At 50.9% G+C, this 17118-nt stretch overlaps 2 protein-coding genes across 6 annotated transcripts in view; one reads left to right on the top strand and one right to left on the bottom strand.

Annotated features, from left to right (window-relative positions):
* The window catches only part of TG (thyroglobulin), a 235825-nt gene that overhangs the window by 61004 nt on the left and 157703 nt on the right, over positions 1-17118 (bottom strand). The window lies entirely within an intron of this gene.
* SLA (Src like adaptor) overlaps positions 1-17118 on the top strand; it is a 35725-nt gene that overhangs the window by 7516 nt on the left and 11091 nt on the right. Inside the window, exons 1-4 of one of the 5 annotated variants that reach the window (XM_032316129.1) lie at positions 6989-7072; positions 7178-7275; positions 15310-15409; positions 16201-16287. In XM_032316129.1, the coding sequence (XP_032172020.1) occupies positions 7215-7275; positions 15310-15409; positions 16201-16287 (248 nt within the window). In that variant the 5' untranslated portion in view covers positions 6989-7072; positions 7178-7214. Of the gene's footprint in view, positions 1-6987; positions 7276-13888; positions 13992-15309; positions 15410-16200; positions 16288-17118 lie in introns of those variants that run through there. The other 4 variants (XM_032316131.1, XM_032316128.1, XM_032316130.1 and 1 more) reach the window with 4 other exon arrangements.

Genomic DNA, 17118 nt, shown 5'->3' with positions numbered 1-17118 from the left:
AGTGATCCCCAGTGAGGGACAGAGACACTGGAGCAGGTGGCTCAGCACATGTAAATGAGGTTATTAACAAGCTATCAATTTCCATCTCGCATGATAAGGTTATGAGCCACACAGTTGATTCATGTTTGTGAATAAAAAGCCCAACTAAGTCTTGCTGTGAAATGTGATACAGGAAACAAGTCACTAACTTTACGTCCCTGGGCCCACGTATCCAGGTGACCTCTCATGTCTGCACGCAAATCTGCCTCAGCCCCCTCCTTCTGATGAAACCTGTATTTCCCAAGTAGCCAGATTTGGAAGGAAAAGAAAAAGCTTGCTCATATTTATAGATTTCCCATTCTGTGTAATTGTGTATCTGTGTAATTTGATACCAAATATGTGTCTTTACCACTTTTCTTTTTGCTGCCGGTGTTTAGGGTGTATACATATATACATATATATACATATATATATATATATATATATCTATATACATCAGAATCTGTGCATAAAAAGCTGATCTAGAAAAGAAACAAATGAGAGGAGGGACTTTCTTCTTTTTACACAATGAAATATTAAAGCCGAGTCAGGACTGACTTTCGGGCCGTCTCGCCATGCAGGATACCACATCGCACAGCCAGCCACCAGGTCTGGGCCCCAAGGCCCTTGCTTACTTGTGGCATGGCCCCTGTCAGCAGACAGGGGGGCCACACAGAGCCCACGGTTTGCACATCTTATAATACCTCGTCTTCCTAATCCTTCCTTGTGAAACCCCAGCAAGGCATTGGTGGCTATGCCCATGTTTTAAATGAAAACAAACGAATGACAGAAAGAGGCTTAGTGGGGTACTAAGGGGTGAGACTGAAATTTGCTTCAGCACCAACTGACCCCAAATCAGGCTCCATCCCAATGCATCCTGAAATGAGCATAAAATGTTTTATAGGATGTACCCATCCCTGTCTTAAGGTAAAGCTGAGATTCCCTGCCAGCCTAATAATATAGGAAATTCCTTTCTGGGCACGCAGGTGCAGAAGGTGCCAGAACACAGGCTCGTGGACATGAGGGTTGGGCAGAATGGCAGACAGAGTGCTGGACAGGGAGTCATGGCCCTTGTCCAAGCTTCCTGGGTGACCTTGAGCAGGTTGCTTGCTCTCTCTGAGCCTTTTCTTTGTAATATGAAGGCACTGAACTGCTATTTTTTAATTGGTGCTTTATATATCCTGGGATTGGGTTTTCCCTTCAGGGGGAGTAGGGCGGCAGGAGCACTGAACCCCGAGTGCCCAACCAGCAGCTTGCTTTGACTGATGTTACATATTAAGCTTCTGGGGAAACTCTTAAAACAGGTTTCAACCAACAGGTTTAGAATATCTTGGATGAGAGGTTACCAAGGTCTCCTCCAAATGGCAGTTGAAAGCCTCTGGTCTTGAGTCAGGCAGGAGGAGGGAAAGGGAGCATGCATGTACTTTTCTGAGCTAGCTACAGGCCCTGCCCAGGGCCCCAGGAGACCCAGGAAAAGAGAATAGGGTAGGGTTGCGGGGCTAAGGGGGACACGCTGTGGTTGCACCTGCCCAGAGAGGAGAGCAGGGGACAATGTGGGTCACGGGGCAGGTGTGCCTGTTGGGTGAGGTCAGGATGTGGTGGGGTGCCCCCCGGATATCCTGCGAGATCCTTGGGAGGGAAACCAGCCCATGCCGAGCTCCGGTTCCTGCTCTTCTCTTTCCCGCTGCGTAGCACAAGACCCCCCCAGCGGTCCCGAGCAAGTCCCAAGTCAACTGGGCAGGAACCTGGCACCAGACACATTGAACGGGCCACTAAGGCAAAAGGGCCATGAGCCATCATCCATCCCAACCCTCGTCCCGTCGTATTTCAGAACGCTGAGGTCCCAATAAGGTGAAGAGAATTGCTCAAGCTTGCAAGCAGTTAGCTGCCCACCAACCCCCAGTAGCACCAAGAGATCCAGCTCGGGGAAGCTTATGGCTATTTGATTTTATCAAACCTATCCCTGCTTCAGATGGGACCTCTAACCCAATCCTCAAAAGAAATCTGCAGGACACGTATTTGCATCCCGTGTGGGTGTTTAAAAATCAAGGCCCAGAGAGTGCGGTAACTTGCCTAAGAAGACACAGCCAGGAGGCTGGGAGCTGGAATCCCAACTCAGGCTTGCCGGCCTTCAAAAACCCTTTCAAGTCTAATTCTGTCCAAGGTCTGATTCTGGTGATAAAAGCAGTTCATGCATGTGGGAGAACATCCGGAGATTTTAGAAACGTGTAAAAAAGAAATGGGTGTGTTTACCTTATAACATTGCTACCCAGAGAGAACCCTTGCAAACCTCTTGGAAATAATTTCCTTTCATATTTTTCTATACATGTATGCATATGCATTTTATTTTTTTATAAAATTGGGATGGTGTCAGCCATTATTTTCTTGTTTCTTCCCCCCACCCCCGTAGCATTTATCAGTTCTTTCACACTGTGAAAGGGTGGAGAGCACTCCACGTGATTCACTCCGGCTCTTTGGACCACAACAAGCGACCTAAGAGCTGAGGCCTGAGCTCACCTTCCCTGCCTCTCTCTCTTTTGTCCCTTCTGCTCCCCTCCAACAAGATCCCCAGACGTGGCTTCCAAACGTTGCCACCTGACCCGCCAGAGACCCTTCCAGACCTGCCTGCCCCTCGTATTAAAGTCTCCTCCCAAAGTGTATTGTCCCAGAAGTTTACTTTGAGAGCCCTAAAAAAAAAAAATCATTTCTCTCTGCACCAGAGGGCAGGAAAGCAAGGCAACATTTCTTGGAGGCTGTGAGCTCAGCAATTAGAATCTGACAGAGCTGCTCTGGGAGCCAGACATCCCTCCTACCAGTCACAGAACCTTGGACAAGTTACAAAACTTATCTCACCTCTCAAAGGGAGTTGTTGTGAGTGACAAGGGTATGATGGCTAGAAAATGCTTTGCCTGGTGCTGGGCACAGAGTAAGGGCTGATCAGCTATGGTGAGAGTGGTGGCCCCAGGGACTACTGCCGCCTTTGGGGTCCCGGTGTGGTGGACAGTGAGGGGCCCCCCTGGGGGCATCACACTTCCACGCCTTAGAAGCCAGTGGACTTATAACGACTCTTTGTGGGGAAACTTGCTAAGCCGAGACGGAAGGCTGCATCCCTAACTAGATTTCTATATTAATTAAATCATGTCATCCAGGTTCTCCAACTGTTCCTGGTTTTATTACAAAGCCCAGACCCATCTTCCCACAGCTGGGGTCCCTCAACCCTCCGCCTTCAATGCATTGTGTGGGGTTCAGGCTACTCGCCCTTCCGACAGCGAGGCCCGGGCATTAGAAGCCCAAAGTGGATAGAGCACACAGAAGGGTCCCAGGACACCATCCAGAGTGGAAGGTTCTCAGAAGCCTGCCCCCTGTATTTATAAGATAATGTGGAACACAAAGTGAAATGATCCCTGATTTGGTCACACAGAAACCTAGCCAGAGACAGCCTGTGTTGGCCACCACCTCCCACACCCCCAGGGGTAACTCCCTGCAGCCATGGGACCTCTCTATGCCCTGCATCTGCACTGCCCAGGGGTCCTAGGTGATCTTCCCTCCTCCCTGGGGAGAGGCAGTGGCACGGTCCCCAGGAAAGGACAGCAGACATGGGCACCAAAGTCAGGAGAGGTAGGTGAGCCTCCTGCCGCCCTACCCCACACCTTTCCAGCTCTCCGAGTGTGAACAGATGAGCTCACAGCTGACGTCCACACCAAGAAGGGGGAGGGGCAAGTCGGCCTCCCAGGGAGGTGGGGGGTGGGAGGCAATTGCCCAACAGAGGATGGAACACATCGGGACAGCCTTCCCTTGACCCTGAAGAAGATGAAGTCAGGGTTTGGATTCTGCCATGGGACCTGATAAGAAAAGTGATGATCGTCTTTCTAATAATTGTCTTCAAAAACTCGCCGAGTCTTGATTCCTAGAACTAAAAGGGGCTAAGCAGCTCTGTCTTTGGAGACCATCTTTTTCACTCCTCTCATTTTTCAGAAGAGTCAGCTTGGGCCCAAGTTCACGGAAAGAAAACAGGATTGGTCCGAAGACTCAGGGGAAGCTAAGAGGCAAATACCAGCTCTGATCCCTGACATCACGAGGGAAAGGGAGAAAGAAACCAAATGTTCCGATCTAATGTTAATTAACTCATTTCTCTTTTGCCCTTTCTTTATTGTTCCTAGAAGCAATTATGTGTCTCCTACCCTCTCTCCCAACTCTAGCCCTTGCATAAAACTGTCACAGATTAAATCAGATTCCTCACAGCCATTTCATTAGGGAGACTCTGGCTCTTGGTCTCCGGGGGCATTTTTACTCTGCTCAAATGAAAGCCTCTCGCAGATAAGTTAACTCCTTCCTGGAGAGCACAGGAAGCCAGCAAGCAGACCACTCAGGGCGACCGAGACCTTTCTCTGAACAGCGCAGGATACGGTGGGCTGCGCGCGCGTGCCGACCCGACACCAGAGAGACGAGAGTGCGAGGAACAGGGCAGAGGGAGTGTGACAGACCTTGAGCGTGTCACCACCCTGGGTATGTTTCTTTTCTTGGATGGGCCTCAGTTTTCCCACCTGCAAAATGCAAACCTCGAGACTTTCTTTTTCCCGTCCCCGATTCCACGAATTCCCCCAAACCACACACGCGGGCTTGAGAAGAGTTACACAGCTGTTGGGAGGGACTGAAGTCAGAATTCCCTGGGATAGATAACAAAGTCTTCTTTCCCCGTGACTTTTCGGGAGCTGTGGCATGAAGGAAGGAAGGAGTGGGAGGTGAAGGCTGGAGGCTGTGGCCCAGAGGGGGCTCTGAAGGGGAAGGCGGAGCCGGAGGGCCGGGCCGGTGGGATGTCTGCGCGCCGGCGGCTGACACCCAACATGCAGCCGGGGTTCAAGGTGCGATCCCTAGCGTTTCACTGATGCTCCGTGCACGTGTCAGGCTGCAGGGAGCAGAACGGCATAGCCGGGCAGTCAAGTGACTGTGCGGTGCACTGTGGCATGGGGACACATTGCAGAGGAAAGAGATGAGGACAGCAGGCCTGTTTCCGAGTCAGCCCCAGACAGGACGCCCGCGAAGACCTCTCCCCAGCCTGTCCTGAGAGCTTTCTCCAGGCCTTGGTAATGACACTCAGGGAAGCTAGAGATCTGGGGTGACTGAGGGGCTCCAGAAAGCACCGGGAGCATACCGGGGGCAACAGAGGTCTCTGCAGGACATCTCTGCACAGCACACAGGGGCACGGCTCTGTGCTGGGGGACAGCCAGCTCTTCAGAGTCAGAGGTGACTTTCTTTGCTCCTTCCCTGGACCTAAGGTGGGGCCTCAGAGGTGGCACGTGGTCCCGGTCCGGTGGGAGGGACCACAGGGGCCTGCCTTTCTCCAGGTGCTGGCTCAGGGCCGGGGACCGAGCTGCAGGTAATGAGGCTCCCAGCCCCTCCACTGGCGTGGTTTTTTGAGGACTTTTTAGGAGCACATTTTCTTGAGTGCCTACACCAGCCAAGGAGCTGGCGACAAGGGGCGATGCTGTTAAAACCTACCTGGCTTGCAGGAAGGGCTCGGCCAAGGTCAGAGACATCCCTTCAGCTATATGGGGCCAAGGGAGAGGGAGGTATGATGGGGGAAATGAGGGGCTTCTATCCAGAGGGGTCACCCCTGGAACCACCTCTGTCGTTCTCAGTGGACACGATCAGAAGATGGGGTTTTTAACCTTGGATGTGGGATCCGTTCCAGCCACACTTTCTGTGGTGCATTTTGGGCTTACAGTTCATGCAAGCTTGTAATTATCTTAGGAAGAGCATGATTCTAAATGAACTCTTTATGTAAATATTTAAAATATATTAACTTTCCAGCAAAACGAAGTTTGGCTCTTCTCGTTTCCTAGTACAGGAAGGATCCCACCACTCCGCCTCCTCCTTGATAAATTAGGAAGTGATACAGACCTTCCTCAGTCTCTGGAAGGCCTTACTGGGAGCACAGATCTTTCCAGAATCTGATTATGCAGTGCATAGAGGAAGGATTTAAGACCAGGGTGGGGGTTGGGTTGGCCAACTTCTGGACCCTTTCAAGTTACTCAGTTCTCCACCCTATACTACAGACAAAGAAAGAGGGGGTGTAAGTTTTCAGTTGGGGGAGACAGGGGCTGGTGGACCCTGCCCTTCCACGCTCCTCACCCCCCGCCCAACAAAAAGGGCTCTATGGGTGGGGCCTTGTTCTCTGTGCTTCAAGGATCCCAGGAAGATACGTTTTCTGTAATTATCTATGCTCCCTTCTAAAATGCTCACATGAGGGCCCAGAATTTGAATGTTTATCATTACAGACAATCTGAAAATACACTATAAATTACAATCGTTAACAAGGATTTTAGGCCAGGCCATGTTCTCAGTGCTTTTTGTGCTTTAACTGTTAATTCTGCAGCCACGACCCCCTGCCACAGGCAGGCAGAGGTCAGTAACATGCCCAAGGTCACCACCCTTGGACACGCAGACCAGTATGGAACAAACCGGAGGCTCAGCAGCAGCCATTCAAATCCGTGCTGCATGACCTTAGACGAGAGCTTACCCTCCTGGGGACTCCATTGCCTTTACCGCGAAATGGGGCGAAGGAGGCAGGGGCTAGACAATAATCAGAAATCCCAGCGGATGTGCAAGTGGGGTGCGCCGTAAGCATGCAGCATTGGTATGGAGTTTCCCTGCTTCACCGTGGGTCAGAGCATGTGAAGAAACGCTCACAGGAGGAAGTCGAGGCAGAAAGTACCCTCGGCTCAGCCCCCTCTGGCTGCCAAGCTGACATCTCCTTGGGGTTCAGGTGCTCCCAATTCCCCATGCATGGGGGTTGGGATGGGGTCCTGAGCGGGGTGGGGAGGAGCTGCGGCCCCTCTGAAATGCCCCTCGCCTTGCCCATGAGGCACCGCCGGCTGCTTTCCGCCAGCCGGGGTGCGGAGGAATGGAAAGTTCTGCCACCAACAGCATTTGCTCGTAACTTCCCTCTCTGTGGTTTTCTCTGTCATTCCCTTGATAAAAGACCCAGGGCTGAGCAAATGTAACCAACATTCACGAATCTCAACTTCACATGAAAACACCCGCCCCTCGAGAAGTGAGCTGCTGAAAAATGATACACGATGTACTCTAAACTGGGTCATTCTTCACCCAGAGAGGTCGGCGCGTGGCTGACTTGCTGTGTGTATCCCCTGTGCCGTAGGCTTCAAGCATCTTCGACAGCCCAGGGAGACAGAGCGATGGGCAACAGCATGCGATCCACCCCAGCACCTCCAGAAAGGCCCGTGCCCAGCCCAGATGGTAAGTCTGGCTTCTTGGATCTTGGGTGTGATGCTTGATTCCACCGCTCGGGAGCCATGGCCAAGACCCAGTGACCGGGTGCTGACAGCTGCTGAAACGGCTCGGGGTGCAGAGATGCCTCCCCTCTCGCCTGGCTTGTGGTGAACGTTTCATGACTGCGTGTTAAAAAAGACAGAGCAGCGGTGCCCTGAGCGGCTGCTGGCATTGTGGGGTGGAGCTCCGAGAACCTCTCGCTTCACCTTTATTTGGCAGGTGGGGAAACTGAGGCTCATGAAGGCAGTGTGATGTGCTATGGGAAGATTCAGATTTCTAACCCCTGCCGGGCTGGTTCTGAACCCCTGGTTCTTGCTTACCACACCCCGCCAGCCAGCCGCGATAGAATGTGACGGTGGGTTTACTATGATCACATCTCTGCAGAAGCGTTTGCAGTGCAGCTGGATGAAGCTAGACACTAGCCCGAGGAACTCTGCCTGAAAAGAAAGGAATCCTGGGTCCCACTGGTGGGATCATAGGGCCAGCCATCCTAGGGGGAGGGCACAAGGCCACGGGTTAGGCGGTGATGACAGAAATCAGCTTCCCGCGGTGCTGCTAGGTGGAGGCAGACCCCTGAAGCCCAGGAGCCTTTCAGAGACTGTCCAGAGAGCCCGAAGGGGACACTGGCAAGCAGAAGGCAAAGGCTGAGAATAAAGCCCCTTTTACTCTGGGTGGGGTGGTGGTGCGCTCTCTGTGGGTCCTTGAGGGTCTTGGGAAAGGGATGATCAGAAGGTCAGGTAATCCATCTGTGTCCCCAGGGTGAGTCCCCTTGGGACATTCCCACCTCCTATCTGAGGTCACGGTGCTGGTGCTTGGCCCCCTCTGCTAATGCCCTGAGTCCCCTGGGCCTCCCGCAGCCCCACACCCTGCACAGTTTCCATGCACAGATGTCCGCTGTCCTGCCTGCTGAGAGAGGACAGTGCCAGGCGCCCTGTCTCTACTTACTCATTCCTTCTCATTGCTTCCAGAACAGAGATACCAAGTTACACAGGGTCTCCTGATACCTCCAAGGCTCCCAGGTGAGCCTGCAGAGACCCTGCAAGCCAACCCTCCTCTCCAGTCCCCAAGGCAGGGCCACTCTAGCCTTTATCTGTTCCAATGCCCCTCCTTAAGCCTAAGAGGAAAAGACAAAAGAACTCTCTCCCTCCAGGACAGAGGTTGGAACCCCTTCCCCTTCCCGCTTCTTGTCGAAAGCACCCTGGGCCCACGCCTGCTAGGGAGGCACGTACGTACGCATGCGCCCACCCACCCGCCCTGGCCATTTTGTACTGTGGTCTTCGCACCAGGGCGGTGGAGGGGAGGGGGCATGCTTGAGCAAACCCCATGAAAACATGGGTCTCCAAGGGCTCCCTCATTTGCCTTTAGTTTTTGAATGCAAATTTTCTTGAAATAAGTTTCTCTTTTTCCACTGCGTGGGTGGTGGGAGGCAACCTCGAGAAAGGAGGTAGAGGGGTCTCCCCGGCCCTCCACCCCCCGGTGAGGAGAATTCCCCAGGTCGGACCCAGTGTGCGGTCCAGGCAACCACATCAAGCACGAGCAGCGGCCTTTTCCAACCCCCACCCCTGAAAAGTTTCCCTTGTGATCAGTCCTAACCCGATTTCCTCTTTTTTTTGTTTTTTTTTTTTTTTTCCTGCCAACCACTGGAAGGAAGGAGAGGAAAGTAGTTGCAGTGGCTGCTGCATTAATTAGTCTCTAGGCAATCTCCGCAGGGGTTTTGGGTTTTTCTGGAATAAGCACCTACTCAACTAACACTCATGCTTACTCAATAGGTCAGGAAGTAGTGCGGGGAGCTGAGCGTTCTTGGCCCCATACAAGTGGAGCTTCCTCTGACGTTAGGCTGAGTGGCGGAGAATTCAAGTCACCAAAAGCCCCAGGCCCTACACAGGAATCGGCAGAGGCCCGCCTGTACTGTAGACAGACACATTTTCCGAGCTTTTAGGAGTGTATTGTCCCCCAGGCGGGGACGGTGTATGCCTTGGAATGCAGCTTTGTCCATCCATTGGCTCCTAAATGAAGCCTTCTAGAACATTCCTGATTGCTCTAGTTCCTGGAGACTAATATCACAAAACCCACAGAGGTAGGAGAACTTGATGGGAATGGGGCAGGTCTCAGAGACAAACGACCTTGCTGAGCTTCGAGTCTTGCCCCTAGAAGTCATTTGACCTGGGATAGGTCACTTGGCCTCCCAGAAGATGGGTAGGGCTCAGCTCTCAAATGGACAATTCCCTTCTCACAGCAATGATAGCACAAAGTAACTACTTATTAAATGCGGGGGGAATCACTTTTTTAAACTCCACTGGGAAGGTCACCCAATTGCACTAGGCTCTGTCTAAATGCCCATCCCCCCCAAAAAAGTTTTAATGCAGTCGAATTAGAGGTTCCGTGACTTGCTTCCCAATCATCCCAAGTAACTCATTTTCTCTACAATTCTATCCTTATTTCAAACTCTTGCTCTGAGCCAGACACAGTACAGAATTGACTACGACCTAGGGAACTCCCATGTAGCTCGGAAATGACATACTCTACCTTAAAGACAATCTGAAGGTATAATTCCCCCACCACCTTACCTTGTTCTTTTTTTTTTTTTTTTTTCCCACTCCTCAGCTTTTATCACCCTGTCCTAAAATGAGATCTCTAGGTTGTAATTCGAACCAGACACTGCTCAGACCCCCTCTGCGCAAGCGGGGATCACGCTAAGCTGACATTTACATAGCACCTAGGGGGCTGCCCATGGAGAGAAGAGATGGGAGGGGCTCTGAGGAGGAGAAGGGGGCAGGGAGGTCTCAGACCCAGCCTGCACTTCTCCGTGAATGACTCTCAGACCACCTGCATCAGAGCCTCTGAAAGTTGTCCAAAACGCAGATCGCGGGGCCCCACCCCAGGTCTACTCATCAGAATTCAATGAGGGTCGAGGGGAACAGCCCGTGGAATTCCTTATAAGCCCCCTGGCTTAAGCCGAAAGGTCGCATCCCCGACCCAACTTTTAGTCCTAACACCCAGTGAGAAATGAGAGAAGTCACTTTGTCTCCGTCGTGCCCCTCTGGTCTCACTCGTACCAGGGGATGACGAGAGTGACTCTGCTTCTAACGTGCCAGACGAGTGCTCTACACACATCCACGCTCCGTCCTCCGGCACCTGCAGGAAGTGATCGCTGTCCCAGACAGTCCGGGGCCCTGCGAGGGAACGTGCCTCCGGTCTCTGACTACGTCCACCTTTCCCACCTGGGTCTTACTCATCCCATGTCTGGCCCGTAAGACGGTTCTAGGCAGAACGCGATCATTCATCTCTTTATACTGAACGTACAACTTCTGTGATGGAGACCATACAAAACACACCTCGTCCCTCAAACCATGATTTCATGGTGCCTAGAATGAAGCTAAAGATATATATATTTTTTAAAGCCAATTAACATAAAGACACGGTTAAGTAAGTAAGTAGTAGTGCGGGTGGGTGTTCAGCAGCATGAGGAGAGCAGGTGGCTGGGGTTAGAGGCTGCCCCTCTGCTGCTAGGTGACCGGGTTTTGAGACTGGGCCTTCGGCTTGCTACTCTGTGCTCCTGAGCTGGTCTCCACCTACTGTGCCCTGTGAGAGCCTTGGGACCTATTCGGTCCCAATTTACCCCATCTCAGAGATGGGGCAGCCAAGTTGTGGGACAGGACAGAACTTGTGGACCGCTGTGTCTCACTTTTCAACCCACCATAGGGGACCCATGGGTACAATTTGTGGTTCGTGGGGATCAACAGAACTTGGTAGATCTCCTATCAGGCCAGTCCGACCAGCCCTCTCTGATTGGTTCATTGTGTGTATATATTTCCTATAAAAGACACTCAAAGCAAGGCCTGCTTTGGCCCTCTGGAGGCCATGGATTTGGGCATGATTCAAGGGAGTACAGAACCAGAAGCTGAAAGCCCTGGGTTGTTCAGCTCCTTGCCAACCAACCGCACTCAGCTACTGCTGCCAGCTTGGAAACCTCATCTGGAGTCAGCCTTTGTCCCAACCTGTCAAGTAGCAAGTGTTAACCAACCAGGGAGAGCCTGGTAATTACACGCCATGGAGAGCTCTGTGGCCTAGGGACATGACCGGGAGCTTAACAACCCTCATGCTCTCACTGCGGGTTACTGAAAACTCCCCCAGCCTTTGTTTCTTCATTTTTTAAATAAGATTGTACACTCCCGAGGGTGGTGTGGCGCACTGGGAGCCCTGAAAGGCTGGTTTTCCTGGAGTTATAAATGAATCTACTGAAAGGTCTTTAGCATTTAAAAAGGAATGGTAATGATTCTATGAGGAATAATAATGCTTAAAAAGGCCTGTTCTCCTTTGACCAAGTAATATCTGTGGCTAGTAAATTCTGCCAGGGTCTCCTTCCTTTTTTGGATTCATTTCCCATTTTATACTTTTGGACAGTTGGTTCAATACGGCGCATTTTCAGGCTGAGCCGTCGGTAAATATTTGGTCTTCCAGATTCCATCTTTTCTTCTCCCCCAAATGGAGTTTGTATTTAGAACAGAATATTTTCAAATTTACACATCCAGACGTTTTTCAAAATTTAGAACACCGTTGGCTGAAATTGGACTTGGGCTATGAACCCTAATCCCACCCATCCCATAAAAATGGTATCAGCATATTTACAGAACCCAGGGGGGGTTCTGTATACACGCGGCATCATGAATCCAACCCCAATTGTACAGGGTAGGTTTCGATATTTCTCGTTCTTATACATGAAGAAATCGAGCTCAGATTGGTTAAAAATAAATCTTTCCCCAAATCGCAGAACAATTAAGTGGTGAAGGTGGAATTGAAGCCAGGTCTGATTGATTCCAAAGCCCATTCTCTCTTCTGAAAATCCTCTCTGGATTTCTCGCCTGTGCACGGCACACTTCTTCACCCGCTTTGTTTCCTTATCTTAAATCCGTGATAATCCCCTCCGTGCCTCTCCCCGAGAACATCACTTATCTGATTAAATTCTCAGCCTTCCCCAGAACCTGGGGTTGCAGGAGGACCTGACAGTGTGCTTGAGCTCCATGAGTGAACCTGACTTTCCCGCTTTGCATGTACTCTACCATAGGGGCCCAGCGAGACGGGTGCAGGGGTGGGCCTGGAATCCCTTGCAAAGGACCACACCAAGGCCATCCTTTTTAAGCAAAAGCCCCGCTGTGAGGCTTTCTCAGTGACATGGAATTGTTTTATAGCTATAAAAACATCACTATTATGGAAATTCCACAGGAAGCTCCACACTGTTATTGTGAAATTGAAACTCTCCAGCCCCTGAAGCCTCTTTCCACTATTGAGACAATTGTTTTGATAATGGGATTGTGTTTTTGTTTCTGTTTTTAAAGTAAGGAAAGGCAGTTGCTCTGTTTCTGAGTCTTCATGGTGAATAAGACATCAAAGCCCCAACCCCCGCATAGATAGCAGGTCGATTTCAAGGTTCTGTGATGGCTGCAGAGAGCTGAGCCTCTCCTCCAGCCTTGTTTTTCACAAGGAGCTGGTTCTGTGAAGACCACCCACCATGCTGCTACCACAGATCAGGTTTCCTTCCCTTGGACAGCTTTAGGCAGCCCGACAGGAGGAGCCCAGTAGCACAGAGATGTCTCCCTGGTTTCATTCCACAAATCTGTCCTGAGCATCTGAAATGGGAAAGCAGGTGCAGGAGAAGGGCTGGAGGACTACTCCTCGTGGAGTTCACACTCATTCTCCCCACATCTTGCAAACTCCAGAATACAACCTGGGTAATCGCTTCAAAGGAAAAGCTGAGAGCCCCAGGGGGAGCATAAAGCAGGAGCACCAGGCAAACCGCCCAGAGGGATGGGAGGGATGAGAAAGGGGGGAGCAGGTGCTATCCTGGTAGAGGGAGCAGCCTGTCCATGGGCTCTGAAGATGGGGCATCCTGGCAAATTGAAAACACGACGGCTTGTCACATTGTTCTTGAGCAGTGGAGACCGTATTAATAAGCGGCTCCTTCATATTTGGGGCCATTAGCCCAGATTTCCATCACAAAAGTGTCTTCCAACCCCTCGTTTTCCAGATTAATGCAGGCCCCAGAGGGGCAGGATGCAGCGCACTCAGAGTGCAAAGTCAAGCTCAGAATCGGGGCCACTTTACTGGGAAGCTGACCAAATCCTCTGTGTGAACACCCCCTCTCCCCCTTCATGGGCACCACAGCTTCCTAGGGATGGTACCCGGTTCTGTATTTGCAATTTCTTTTTTGTTCTTTTTCTTAAAGAGGAGTTCCAAATTTGCATGAGCTTCATGCCTCACAAAATCTGGATACACCCTTTATCAGAACTCCGGACTGCTGGCTTCTAGCCCAGTGGCAGCGCTGCCTCCTACTGTTGGGCTGGGGTCTGGGCTATAGGAGGAAAGCATCTTTTTTTGTTTGTTTGTTTTTAATCCAGCAACGCAGAATGGGAGGGAGGTGTCCCTGCAGGCTCCAGGGAAGCACCACTGGGTCAGTTGTGGCCAGGCCTGACTCCTTTCAGTGACTGCAGCCAGCACAAATCACTTTTGGTTTCCATTTCATGCCTGACAATACTTGCTTTTATCTGCTTTATTGTCTGTGGCTCATCTTCCCCAAATGAAGAACATCTCTGAACGTGCTGTTCCATGGTGACAAGTGGCTTCTGATTCATTCTGATGCATATTACTACTAAAGCTGTCTTTGGGTTTCCTCTGTCTGGGCACTGGTGAGTCCCAGAGTCCCAGATATAGGAGTTGTAAGGGGGTGGGGTCTAGAAGTCCCAGCATGGGGGTGTCTGGATCCCAGAAAGTGGCCAGTTTGGGCCAGCAAGCCTGCCATACCCAAGTGCTGGGATTTCTCCTGGTTTTCCTGGGGTGAAGAGGGCAGGTGATGACCCCTCCCATGATTATTTATGAATTCTCTAGAATGTGAGCTCTGTTGGAGCACAGAGACTTGGCTTGCTCTGCTCACCATGCTTGGCCCAGTGTAGGTGCTCAGGGAGCAACTGCTGAGTCAATGAATACATGGAAAGTCACGCAGAATTCTGAGTTCAGACGCCCGGTCAGCAGATCGAGGGTAAACCCAGCGTCGTAGCAAACAGATACGAAATTGGCCCACTCATAAGGTACATTATTTCCCAAAAACTATACCCCAGTATTACCCTGCATCTAAGGTACTTGAATTCCAGCAAACGGCTAAGGCCATATAAAACAGGATTTTGCTTAGTGCCAAAAAGTGAATTCGCATGTGATCACTCCTTCTCCAGCTGACAGGAAGCTGCACTCACACGAACGGACAGCAGGCTTTTTTTTTTCTAAAACGTCACCAGAATTCCTTTCAATGTACATATGATGCAAAGTAGTTCCTTTTTCTCCTACTCCCACCCCAAAGTCCCTACTGAATAGACCCACAGTGCGCGGCCTCATATTCTACAAGGAAGAAGTGCTCTGTGGAGTTTCAGAGTTACAGTCTTTGAGTCCTGGTGTGTTCTCAGAACTCAGGTAGCCCAACCATGATACCCCCGATCCCAGTATGCGACAGATGGGGACTCAGAACCTCAGGGAGGGTAATAATAAAAGATGTTTTTATGGCCCCTAATCATTCATAGGGCACTGCAGCATACATTCATCTCATCTCCATATGGACCCTGCAGTGGGGTAGTGTTATCCCCACTTTAAAGATGGGGAAGTTGAGGCTACAAGACATTTGGGGACTTGCCCAAGATTACAGGGATCAGTAGACATAGAGGCAATCCTTGAAGCCAGATCTTGTGACTTCAGCTCAAGGACCTCAGGATCCCCACTTCTCAGCGGAGAATGTCAGGGCCAAGGCAGGCTTCAAATCAAAGGAGTTCACCGACCTTGGGGTTCTGTGCCACCACCCTGAGCAGAGCAGGGTCTGCTGTAAACCGCTGTGCTAAAGCAAGTCATGTGTCTCCAGCTAAGAAGTCCATGGGAGGGACTGATCATGACCCTCCTGTCCCCGGGGTCAGTTGCCTTTCAGTTCCCTGTGAAATAGAACATGCCTTGCTTTTGTTTCCCCAGGACTGGACAGTGACTTCCTGGCTGTGCTGAGTGATTACCCATCTCCTGACATCAGCCCCCCCATATTCCGTCGAGGGGAGAAACTACGAGTGATTTCTGAGTGAGTCCCTTTCCAAATGTTTCACAGTCCTTTAAAAGGGTGAACTTGAATTGAGTAGGAATCATTAGGTTTTAGCTGTAGTTGTCCAACGCCACTCCGGCTCTGGTCCTATTGTCAGGTAAGAAATTTGGTCCATACCACAGATCCTAGGCTTAAATCTTAATACTACCAGTGGTCTAAAGTCTTCAGTGGCTCCCGATTGCCTGGTGGGTTAAATTTAAATTCCTTAACTTGGCTTTTAAGACCCTTTATGGTCCAAATTCTGCTTTTCATGCCTGTCTCATCTTCGACCCGCGCAGTGTTGATGTTACAGACCAATGTGGTGGCAGCTCAGGCAGGAGGACCCAGGGGTTTGCGGAAGCTTCTGAGGATAAACAAAGTATTGCCTTCCATCCGCCATCTCTCTATGACCCAAAATGGGCTCTAGAACAAACAAGGGGCTCTCAGCCCCTTTTGTTTAGATTCTCATTGATGCAGAAAAACTATCTTGGTTATATTGCCGGGTGCGATTTTGCACAGTAGACACTTGATTTTAAAAACTCTCCAAATGCTGTCACATTCTCTGTGGATCCCCAAAAGATGGCCAGTGCCAGCTACATGGGAAGGGTTCCTGGTTATCTTGGAATGAGAACTGTACTTAAAAACTGTAGTTTTATACGGGGAAATGTGGCCAATGGTGGGTTTGAAAAAGAAACAGCCCTTTGTGCCCCGGGTCAAATCTGATTGTTCTGTGCACGGGCTCGGGTTGCCCCCCACCCACCCACCGTCCCTATCTGTTCTTGTTCTTCCAGCGAAGGGGGCTGGTGGAAAGCCATTTCCCTTAGCACTGGCCGAGAGAGTTACATCCCTGGAATATGTGTGGCCAGAGTTTACCACGGGTGAGTACACTTCTGAAATGGCATCTATGAAGTATGATATTGACGCTACCGACACGTGAGCACACACAGAGGGATCCCAGCGTGGCACCGTGGGAAGGAACTTTCAAGACAGTCGCTCTTTCGCTCAGGCCGTAAGGAAGGGTGTCACCTTGATGAACCCTTGCCCTATCTGAGACTTGGTTTCCCCATCAGTAAGATAAGAGAGCCGGACCTTTCCCGTCCAATGCTGCGTTCCTGGCAAGTAGCAATAAGCAGTCGTCAGCTGTGATTAAAGGGGCACAGCTGCTAAAAGTGAGCCTGTCTCGGCTGCAATCTTGCCTCCGTCCCCTGCAGGCCGTGCGGCAGTGGGCGAGTTCCTCAACAGCTCTGTCTCAGCTTCCTGTCTTCATCTGTCAGGCAGAGTTCACAATACAGAACGACAGGGATGATGATAGTAAGACCAAAGTACAGGGCTGTGAGGACGAGGAGATGAGGTAACACATGAATAGTTCTTGGAACGATGCCTGCCATTAGAGTAAGCGCTCGGAACATCTTAGCCAGATTCTTATCAAATCCTATCCAGAACACAGAGAACACTGACTGCCCCAAACACTTAAGGACCCAACTTGACAAATGGAGAAGTCAGGCAGAAAAAGAGAAAATTGAAAGAACAAGGCATGGCGGAGGAGTAGACAAGCACACTGCCTTCCTCTGAGGGTGTGCAGACTGGGGGTGCCTTGGAGACCAGTACTCCGCGCCGGAATACACATAGCTTGGCTCCTTGAGCTCCGTGGTAGGAGCCCCCCATGAGGGGGTTTGCCAAGGCCAGACCTCGGCACACAAGAAGGAAGA

This window comes from Mustela erminea, chromosome 16 (genome assembly GCF_009829155.1).
Source record: "Mustela erminea isolate mMusErm1 chromosome 16, mMusErm1.Pri, whole genome shotgun sequence".
Taxonomy (NCBI): Eukaryota; Metazoa; Chordata; class Mammalia; order Carnivora; family Mustelidae; genus Mustela; species Mustela erminea.
This window is presented reverse-complemented; position numbering and strand designations above follow the sequence as displayed.